This window comes from Echinops telfairi, unplaced genomic scaffold (assembly GCF_000313985.2).
Source record: "Echinops telfairi isolate 266 unplaced genomic scaffold, ASM31398v2 ScPeMD7_3533;HRSCAF=4204_1, whole genome shotgun sequence".
NCBI classification, from domain to species: domain Eukaryota; kingdom Metazoa; phylum Chordata; class Mammalia; order Afrosoricida; family Tenrecidae; genus Echinops; species Echinops telfairi.
This window is the reverse complement of record NW_022107432.1, coordinates 22,884,033-22,894,547: the sequence shown is the minus strand read 5'-3', so window position 1 is coordinate 22,894,547 and position 10,515 is coordinate 22,884,033. Positions and strand designations below refer to the sequence as shown.

Below are 10,515 nucleotides of genomic sequence, written 5' to 3'. Positions count from 1 at the left end.
GTGGTGGAGGTGATGGTGCTGGAGGTGGTGGTGGTGGGTGGTGGAGGTGGAGTTGGTGGTGGGTGAGGTGGTGGTTAGGCAGGCCACTGAGGCAGGCCTGTCTCCCCTCCCAGGGCCGGAACCTGGCCGACCTGCGCCGCAGCCAGCCCCGAGGCACCTTCACGCTGAGCACCACGCTGCGGCTGGGCAAGCAGATCCTGGAGTCCATCGAGGCGATCCACTCTGTGGGCTTCCTGCACCGGGACATCAAGCCGGTGAGGCCCCGCCCCCAGCCACGCCCTCCTCTGGCCTCTCTCTGAGCTGGGAAGCCTCTTCTACCTCCCTCTGCCCTCCACCTCCTCTTCCTCCCCACCTCCCAGGATCGGAGCATCCTCCTGGCTGCACCCAGGGTCTCTCCTCTGTCCTCCTCCTGCCCCCCTGACCTGACTGAGTCCTTGACCCCAGAGCAGAGCCATGAAGGCATGGAGGGAGGTGGGGAAACAGGCCCCTAAGGAACGCTAGTCATGTGTGGCGACTTGGATCTTGGCTCTTTACAGGAATGCGCTCTAGGACCCGGCAAGGTTAGGGGATGTGCCCAGGGCCACACAGAAAGGTCACCGTGCCCCCTCTCCCCCGGGTACCTTAGGCAGGAGGTGCCCACTGACCCACGCCGCCCTCTGAGGAGTCCCAAGGGTTTAGAGCTGGAGGCGCCTGGACTCTAGTCCTGGTTGGCCATCACTAGCTTGGTGACCTCGGAGAAGCCCGCAGAGCCTTGGCCCTCAGCGCCCCAGCTCTAAACAGAGGAGAATCCCTGCCCTCAGTGGACACTGATGCTCTGTCCTGTGCGAGTCCCGCAGGGTGGGAGCCCTGTCCCCGGGTGGCCTGGGCAGTGGGCGCCCTGGGGCTCACCACTGCTGTCTTCCTCAGTCAAACTTTGCCATGGGCAGGCTGCCCTCCACCTACAGGAAGTGCTACATGCTGGACTTTGGGCTGGCCCGGCAGTACACCAACACCACGGGGGACGTCCGGCCCGTGAGTACCGCCCTCCCTCACGCACCACGGGCCTCCATGACCAGGGCTGTCAGGACAGGGGATGACTTCCCCAACCCAGCCACCAACTAGGGGACCCTTCACAGACACCCCCCCTTTCCCTGCACCCTGGACTTGTGTTCATCAGCATGAGCGTCAGCTCTGGGGTCCCTGCCTAGTCCCCCCAACCCCCCCCATCTCCGTATGTCTGACTGGGGCAGTTCCATGTGTCAGGGACACGCCTGACTTGGGAAGTGGGTCTGGGAGGCGGCTGAGGCCAGGGGGCTGGGGACTGGGAGTGGGGGGGAGACTCCTGGTATTCTTTCCCCTGCAGCCTCGGAATGTGGCTGGATTTCGGGGGACAGTCCGCTATGCCTCAGTCAATGCCCACAAGAACCGGGTGAGTGCCAGACACCTGCCTGAGGGGCATTGGGGCAGGAGCACAGGTCAGGGGCAGAGGGCAGGGCTGAACCCTGACTCCCCTTCTCTCCCTTTCCATCCTGACGCTGGGGCATTGTGACCATGAGGTCCTGTGTGGTTACGGGGTTGGGGACGGAGATAAAGCTTCAAGGAGACCCCAGTTCTGCCCAGAGGCCTCTCTGGCCAGGAGACAAGTGCTATGGGTGACCCCCTCCCTCGGCCCCCAGGAGATGGGTCGCCATGACGACTTGTGGTCCCTCTTCTACATGCTGGTGGAGTTTGCAGTGGGTCAGCTGCCCTGGAGGAAGATCAAGGACAAGGTGAGGCCTGGGCAGTGAGGCGGGAGGAGGGGAGGGCTGGGGGCTGTGCAGGGGCGCCATCTCCCCCTGCCTGCCGTCCTCCAGGAGCAGGTGGGCATGATCAAGGAGAAGTACGAGCACCGGATGCTGCTGAAGCACATGCCCTCCGAGTTCCACCTCTTCCTGGACCACATTGCCAGCCTGGACTACTTCACCAAGCCGGATTACCAGGTGAGCACCTGCCAACCCCACCAGGACACCACCCTGTAGCACACCTGCTCCTGCCCAGCCCAGGCCCTGCACCCCACCGGCTTGCCCAAGCAGCTGCCTCAGACCCTCCCCTCCACAGTGGCCACCACTATGGGAGGCCAGCCCGAGGCCGGCGCTGTCCAGCCGTCAGCTCGCTGGAGCTCAACAAGAAGCTTTTAGGACGAGGAGTGTTTTGCTTATTACTCCGGCACTTAACAATGAATAAGGCCAAGCCCTTTCAAACACTTCCCACCGGAACTATGCCGGTGGCCACGGGGATGACCACCCCATTTCGCAGATGAGGACAGTAAGGCCCCGTATCATGGTTAGGCGCAGGGCAGGGCTCAGGTACCGATCTTCTGATGCCAAGACCAGTGTTCTTTCTAAGATGCCACCACCCCGTCCCTGGGGAACCCACTGCCTGCCATTGGAGGGCGGGGCCTTCAGCAATGTTCTGCTGCGGCCCTGCTGCTGCGTGTCTGGCCCAGGCCTGCACATTGAGGGCAGGGAGTGCGGGCACACAGTAGGCCCACACACTGAGGGCCCTGTCCCCAGAGAATCCCTGTCCTGTGTGCTGCCCAGAGCCAGTACCCACCTGGAGGCCTCAGGGCTGCACTGGGCCCTCGGTCAGGAAATGGCCACGCCCCATCTTTCACAGCCATGCTGGCCCCATGCGGGCTGCCAGAGAGGCAGGTTGGCAGACAGGCAGCTAACCGCACCACTGGCACAGTCAGTAGTACAGAGCTGGAAGCCACGGCTCCGGGCCTGGGGGAGCCAGGAGGGCTTCAAGGAGGAGCCGATGGGTGGCAAGGCATTCTGGGTAGGGACAGAGGAAGGAGGCTGCTTAGTAGTCCAGGGCTGCTGGTGCTGGGCTGAGCCCAGGCTGCTGATGTCTGTCGGAGCCAGGGGCCAGATCTCAGTGGGGATAATCCCTTTGGATGCTTGTTTGCATATCGGGGTGCCGGTGGTCAACACTTAAAAGCAATGTGCCCCTCTCCTCCCAATGCCCCCCCAGGCCCACCCCTGCCCCCCCAGGCCCCCTCTTTCCCTTGCAACTGTGGCAACTGCCTTTTCCTCCTGGCTAGCCCCGGGGGTCACCGCTCTGTCCCCCGCCCCTCCCGCTCCGCAGTTGATCATGTCGGTGTTTGAGAACAGCATGAAGGAGCGGGGCATCGCGGAGAATGAAGCCTTTGACTGGGAAAAGGCGGGCACTGACACCCTGCTATCCACCAGCACCTCCACCCCGCCCCAGCAGAACACGCGGCAGACGGCAGCCATGTTCGGGTGAGCCTGTCCCTGGGCGGCCATCTCTCTGCTCCTCTCCCTCCCTGGACGGCCTGGCCACTCAAATCTCTGCTTGGTCAGCAGTCAGGCTCCAGGACTTGAGGAAGTTCCGCCACTTTCCATCTGGGGTCAGAGTGGGTGTCCTTGTTTGCAGAGTCTGGTACCACTCAGTAGCCCCGAGCCCCACGCCCTGTGGATTAATGAGCGCAACTGGCACCCCTGCTGTATTTGTCTGCCAGGCACTGTGGGCCTCCGAGAGAAAGAGAGAGGCCACAGCCCCTGCCCACAGAGGACACTCATTTGAATCAGGGTGCTTTTAATTTATGGGCCACCTCTGCGTCTGCAAGATACAGAGATGGGCCAGGGTTGGGCAGAGTGAGAAGGGGTTCCCTACCCGGCCCCAGGAGAAAGCCAGAGAGGGAAACAGCTAGGGCTCCAGGAGGACCCATTAGGGAGGAAGAAAGGGGACCCACAGGACTTCTCACCATTTCCCCCGCGTTTTTTTAAATCTTTCTATTGGGGGCTCATACAACTCTTATCACAATCCATACATAACATCAATTGTGTAAATTGTACACAATTGTGTAAATTGTACATTCGTTGCCCTCAACATTCTCAAAACATTTGCTCTCCACTTAAACCCCTGGCATCAGCTCCTCATTTTCCCCCTCCCTCCCCGCTCCCCACTCCCTCATGAACCCTTGATAATTTATAAATTATTGTTTTATCATATCTTACACTGTCTGATGTCTCCGTTCACCCACTTTTCTGTTGTCCATCCCCCAGGGAGGAGGTTATATGTAGATCCCTGCAATTGATTCCCCCTTTCCATTTGTTGTTGTTTTATATAGTATATAACCAGATATGAGGGGCCTCAAGTAGCTCAAGGAAAAACCAGTTCCATCCTGTCTTCATTCCATTTGCCCATGGGCTTTGTGAAGCACCTGTGTCTTTGCCACCACGACATTTACAAATCCAAGAGGTCGGCACCTTGGACCCACAGACGGTGCCACGCGAGGGGGATGAATCTGTGGAGACATGCAGGCTTGGAAACCCCACAAAACCAAACCCACTGCCCGAGAGTCTGTTCTGACTCCTCCCTGTTGGGACAGGGCAGAGCTGCCCCGAGGGTCTCCGACCATCCCTCTTTATGGGAGGGGAGAGCCTCCTCTCTCTCCCGGGGAGCAGCTGGCAGTTTCCAACTGCTGACCTTGGAGCGAGCAGCACCCACTCCGCCCCCAGGGATCCTTGTGGAAACCTTCCCGGGCTGTCCTGTTCCATCACCTGGCGTTGCTGTGACTCAGCACCCAGCCCTCGCATGACGTGGGGGGCCCATGTTTGCTGAATCCTCTCATCCATCGATAGACGCTGGGGTCGTGTCCACCTCCGGGCAGTCCATGTCTGATGCCGGTCCTGTAAGGATGTGCCCAAGAAGTGCCAGTGTGCCTTTGATTGAGAGCCAGGTGTGGAGGCCAGTAGACCCCTGGCAGTGGCAGGGTCTCCATGTAAATAGAGCTGAGGGTGACACCCCCCACCCCACCCCAGGCAGCCACATCTCCTCTTGGCCCCCAGTTCACCAGTGGCTGGTCTAGTCTCCGAGGCTGGGGGCACCCCGCTGGGCTGGGCTTCCTCTGCGTGGGAGAAGGTCTTCAGGGGCGTGCTGCAGGGAGCGGGGCTTAGGGAGAGAGGATGCCCTGCCAGCCGTGCCTCCCGCTCTGGCCTCTGCAGGGTGGTCAACGTGACACCTGTGCCCGGCGACCTGCTCCGGGAGAACACAGAGGATGTGCTGCAGGGCGAGCACCTGAGCGACCAGGAGAACGCACCCCCCGTCCTGCCGGGGCGGCCCCTCGAGGGGCTGGGCCCAGGCCCGCACCTGACACCCCACCTTGGGGGGCCTGAGGCTGAGGTCTGGGAAGAGACAGATGTCAACCGCAACAAGCTCCGCATCAACATCGGCAAAGTAACTGCAGCCGGGAAGGGAGCCCCAGCCCCAGCCCTGTCCTTGTCCTTGTCCTTGTCCCAGCCCTGCCCCAACCAAGCCACAGTCCAGCCAAGCCCCAGCCCTACCCCAGCTCAGTCCAGTCCAGCCCCAACCCAGTCCAACCCCAGTCCCAGCCCCAGTCCAGTCCTACCCCAGCCCAGTCCAGCCCCAGCCCAGCCCAGCCCAGCCCCAGCCCGAGCCCCAGCTGGGGGCCTCTGCTTACTCACTGGTCCCTGCCACCAGTCTGGCCTGGCCCTCCTGAAGCCCTTCCTCAGGACCCTCCCCAAGCAAATCTGGGCCCTCACCTTGTCAGCCTCAGCTCATGGTGCCCCCCTCCTTCTACTGCAGAGCCCCTGCGTGATGGAGGAGGAGCAAAGCCGAGGCGTGGGGGTCCCCAGCTCCCCAGTGCGTGCCCCCCCAGACTCCCCGACAACCCCAGTCCGTTCTCTGCGCTACCGGAGGGTCAACAGCCCGGAGTCTGAGCGGCTCTCCACCGCGGACGGGCGGGTGGAGCTGCTGGAGAGGAGGTGGGTATGGTCAGGCCCGTCAGCAGGCCGCCCCCTCGCCTCACAGGCTGCCTGGAGGCAGGTCAGATGGGAGCCCAAGGTCCAGGGAGCCTGGCAAGTCTTCAGGGGTCAGGGAGTTATACTTGGGTTGGGGTCGGTGACAAGGCCTGGGAGTGGGGAATTCCGAGACCTCAGTTCATGGATGGGGGCTGGGCGGGGGGGGCCCTCAGGTACAGGAGGGGAGTGGGCTTCAGGGTATGCTTCAAGAACTTCTTGTTTTAGGGTCTGTAACCCTCTCAGAAACCCTGGGCAGTTGTAGACTGCCCCCTGAGGTCGCAGTGAGTCAGCGGTGCGAGCAATTACAGGTGTCTCCGGAGCAGCTGAGCTGGGCCCCCGCTGCTTTGGGGCAGGGCAGCTGGAGGAGGGACAGGCCAGGAGCAAGAGGCATCAGGGGGCCTAAGCAAAGAGGTGGTGAGGGTGAGCCGAGGTGTGTCTTTAGGGCAGGGGAGCCGGGCAGGTGCTAGTTGGAGGAGGGTGCAAGGTGTCTGGGTGACTTGAGATGGTGGGGGCAGGCAGAGGCAGACCCCCTCTTCAGCTGCTGCTGGGTGTGGGAGCCTGGGCAAGCGGGGCAGGCCCCGGAGCGCGCAGGTCACATCCTCCCTTGGCCTTTAGGGGGACCTCCGCCCCACAGCAGGGCTGGGCCTTCTCTAGCCCCGTGGTCCTTTCCCCAACCCTTTCAGAGTTCTTCCTCCTGGCCCACCTCAGGTTTAGCCCCAGGTTGCACCCCGCCTCCAGGGCGGGGCACAGTGCCACTGCAGGGTGGGAGGCGCCCCAGACAGGGGCCTTTTAACCAGCCTCTGCCCTCCGCACCCTCACAAGGACAGTGTCACCTGGCCCCACACCTGAAGACCACATTCCTGCCACGGTCGCTTGGATTGCTTACACCGAGGTCTGTGGGGAGAGTGAGCTGGTGGAGAATGGCTGCTCTCCTTTAGGGAGCAATCAGCTAATTAACGTGGCCCTGAGTTAACCCTGGTTCAAGGGTGGTGGGGAGCAGGGGGACTGAGGAGAGATTTTTCTTTTTTTGAAACAAGAGATTCAGGAACTCATAGACTGCACACACACACACACACACACACACACACACACACCCCACCCCTGCCAATACCACAGCTGCAGCCAGGGAAGACCTGCGCCCCCGGGGCTTCTTGGAGGCGGGTATCCAGGTTCCTTTCGAGGTGCCGTGAGCGGACTAGAACCTCCAACCCTCTAGCTTCTGGGTTTCTAAGGCTGGGCGTCTTCATGGAACTTTGAACAGCTCACCTTTCGGTTAATGACCACCTGAGTGCTTGATCACTGTGCCACCAGGTCCTCCAGGGTCTGGGTCCGGGCAGCAAGGTTTGGCTGGGCTCCGGGGCACCTGGTGGCTGGAGAAGTCTTCATATGCATGCAACTCCGCTCTCCCGCCCCCACCCCAACACCCTCTCTCTTCTGCGTGGCCCACACCACCCGCCCCCGGGGAGAAAGAGGCACCAGGGTAAATGCAAGGCTCCAGGTGGTCTCTCCTGGGGCGGGGGGTCTTTTTGAAGTCCTAGGAACAAATCCACCAAAACCGTGTGGAGGGTCGGTATGGTGGTCCCACGTGGGCTTGGGTGATGAAAGCAAGGCCCGCAGGTGGTTTTCATCTGCGCCCTCCCCTCCTGGCGGGAAGAACATGTCAGGAGGTGGCCTGCCCCAGGTGAGCTAAGCCGGGAGGTTCTCCAGGCAGGTGCCCTGGCATTCGTTTGGGCAAGGGTGTTCAGCGTTGACTTAGGTAGCATCATCTCCTGCTGCCACACACACATTGTGCTAGCCTCGGGGACCCAGCACCCCTGCAAATCACGTGAGCTTCACAGCTCAGTCCAAGGCAGGGTCGGTGCCCCTGGAAGGCTGCTAGGCAGACAGACAGGCGTGTGCTCTGTGCCAGGAGGACTTCCGGGATGGGAAGTTCCAGGTGAGAGGTGACATCGGAGCTGCACTGACGGTCATGATCTTGGATGTCATGGAGTCCGTCTGACTCAGCGTTTCCCAGCTGTGATCTCAGGAGCAGGAGTCAGGTCTCCTGCTGGAGGATTTGAACCACTGACCTGCTGGTTCACAGCTGAGCGCTGAACCACTGTGCCACCGGGACTTCTTGGGTGGCTGACTGGGGGTATCAAGGCAGGCCTCCAGGAGCCTGGAGTGCCAGGCTAAGGAATTTGGACTCTGACCTTGGGGTGAGAGCTCGTTTAGGCTGGGTGGTGAAACCAGCCAGGCAGGCCTGAAGGGTGATGGGAGATGGGGCTAGACTCTCCATTGGCACACTCACAGGTCTGGTGGGCATTTGCCCTGGTGCAGTGGGAGGGAGCCACTGATGGGGCCAGTGCATAGAGTGGGCTCTAGAACAGCTGGACCTTTGGGGATGGGTCAGGCGTGGTCTGGTCCTTGGGCTCAGGGACCAGAGTTTGCTTTCTGCATGCCTGTCCTGGAGCACAGGACCCAGTCCATGCAAGTTTGTCGAATGAGTGAATGAACGAAGTCTTGACTGGGCCGGACACACCCAGGGGGTGACGGGGCCTGGCCCGGGGGGTGGTTCCAGCTCATGCTCTATCTGGCTATCTGCTTGGGGTCCCTGAGTGGCCGGACCCTGAGCCCCACGTGGGTGTGGGTTGGCTTTGCAGGTCGAGGATGGATCTGCCTGGCTCACCCTCCCGCCAGGCCTGCTCCTCGCAGCCAGCTCAGATGCTGTCAGTGGACACAGGCCATGCTGACCGGCAGGCCAGCGGCCGCATGGACGTGTCAGCCTCCGTGGAACAGGAGGCTCTGAGCAATGCCTTCCGCTCGGTGCCGCTGGCTGAGGAGGAGGACTTCGACAGCAAAGAGTGGGTCATCATCGACAAGGAGACGGAGCTCAAGGACTTCCCCCCGGGGGCGGAGCCTAGCACGTCGGGCACCACGGACGAGGAGCCTGAGGAGTTGCGGCCGCTGCCCGAGGAGGGCGAGGAGCGGAGGCGGCCAGGGCCCGAACCGGCCGTGCGGCCCCGGACACGGGGCATGCAGACCCTGGCAGAGGAGGACGCCCGGCACGCCCTGCCCCAGCCCCCACCGCCCCAGCTGAGCCAGGCCGATGGCCGGTCGGAGACATCACAGCCCCCCACTCCCGGCAGCCCTTCCCACTCACCCCTGCACTCGGGACCCCGCCCTCGACGGAGAGAGTCGGATCCCACGGGCCCGCAGAGACCGGTAAGGCTGGGCGTGCACCCCACCCTGTCCCCAGTCCTGGCGGGTGGGCCTGCAGTGTCCCCACAAATGCTGGGGCTCCAGACAAGCCACCCAGCAGGGGGCAGTCCAAGGAGCCTTGTGCAAGGGTCCGAACTCATGCTTGGAGGCCAGGCGAGGTTGCACATTCGGAGTGGAGACTCCGAGGGATACAGTGCTAGTCAGGCAGTAGAGAAGTAAGAAGGAGTCCCAGGCCAGAGGGCAGCACCACAGGGCCTTCAGGTGCCACCCAAAGCCCTGGACTGTGGCAGGAGAGGGGCTGCCTGTGGGGCTGGGGGGCAGGGCAGGAGGCCTGGGCTGAGCTGCAACGGGGCTTGTCCTGCAGGTGGGGTGGCCTCCGGCTGGGCACCGTGCAATGACCTCAGCTGTGTGAATGTGCACTCGGGTTGCATTGTGGAAGATGGGCGGGGATGGTGGTGGTGGTGGTGGTGGAGGAGCGGCGCACAGACCAGACGTGGGAAGGTGCCTGGAGGGGAAGTGGCCTGGTGGCTTGTACCAGGGTGGTGGCAGGGTGGGCCCAGTCCAGAGAGGTCGGAGAGTCCAAGGGGCTTGGGTAGAGTGGAGGAGGGCTCCGGGAGCAGGTGCCATCACCGAGCATTTTGGAGAGAGGACACAAGGTGGACGCCATGGTCTTGAGGTGCCTGTGGGCACCCACGTGGAGGCATCTGAGGCTCAGGAGGGCGGCGAGTTCAGCAGGAGACACTGGCTGGGGTCTTGGCAGCCACAGGAGTGGGTGGTGCCCCAGGAGGGCTGTGTGGGGTATAGACAGAATCCATGCGATGCTCATAATGAGAAGTGAGAGGAACAGGGGCCAGATGGGCACTGAGGAGGAGGGGCAGCCCTGGGGACGGGATCAGGGAGGGGAGAGGAGCAGGCGCATTGAGGAGGGAGACGAGACAAGGAGACTAGGGCAGGCAGGAGGGGTTCTGGATTGCGCACAGGAGTGAGGTGTGCTGGGGTCCTGGGGGGCCAGCCTGCTGCAGGGGCACCTTCTCCTCTGGGAGGGCAGGGAGGAGCCAGACCGTGGGTCCCAAGCATCTCTCTTGGTATTGCGGCACTTATCTGACCAAGACAGGACTGTTAGGATGGGTGGTGGCCACTGGCCTGGCCTGGTTTCTCTGGGTGGGTGGAGCCGACCTCTATCCTGGAAGGGGGGTGCTAACCTTCTCCCGGTGTGCCGAGGGGGGCTTGTGATGCACAGAGGTGGAGGGGACCCCCGGGGTGGCTCTGGGGACTGGGCTGTGCCATGCTCTCCCACCCCAGGTGGTCCTGAGAGGACTAAGGTGTAGCCCCAGGAGGCCTGGCCCAGGGGGTCTTGTCGTGAGTGTCTTGGGGAGGGGCAGCTCTGGGCAGGGGGCAAATTCAGGCCCCTTCCATGCCGAGTAGGAGGAGGACCCTCTGAGCAGTACCTCTAGGACCGTGCCTCCTGGCCTTGCTCCCGGTCACACAGTGGGAACTGGGAGCCCCCCCC

At 62.3% G+C, this 10,515-nt stretch overlaps 1 protein-coding gene across 1 annotated transcript in view; it reads left to right on the top strand.

Annotated features, from left to right (window-relative positions):
- Positions 1–10,515, top strand: part of TTBK1 (tau tubulin kinase 1) — a 37,904-nt gene that overhangs the window by 9,029 nt on the left and 18,360 nt on the right. Inside the window, exons 3-11 of the mRNA XM_004710864.2 lie at positions 96–254; positions 907–1,011; positions 1,343–1,408; positions 1,656–1,748; positions 1,833–1,958; positions 3,106–3,260; positions 4,989–5,220; positions 5,590–5,768; positions 8,447–9,008. Of these exons, the coding sequence (XP_004710921.1) occupies positions 96–254; positions 907–1,011; positions 1,343–1,408; positions 1,656–1,748; positions 1,833–1,958; positions 3,106–3,260; positions 4,989–5,220; positions 5,590–5,768; positions 8,447–9,008 (1,677 nt within the window). The remainder of the gene's footprint in view (positions 1–95; positions 255–906; positions 1,012–1,342; positions 1,409–1,655; positions 1,749–1,832; positions 1,959–3,105; positions 3,261–4,988; positions 5,221–5,589; positions 5,769–8,446; positions 9,009–10,515) is intronic.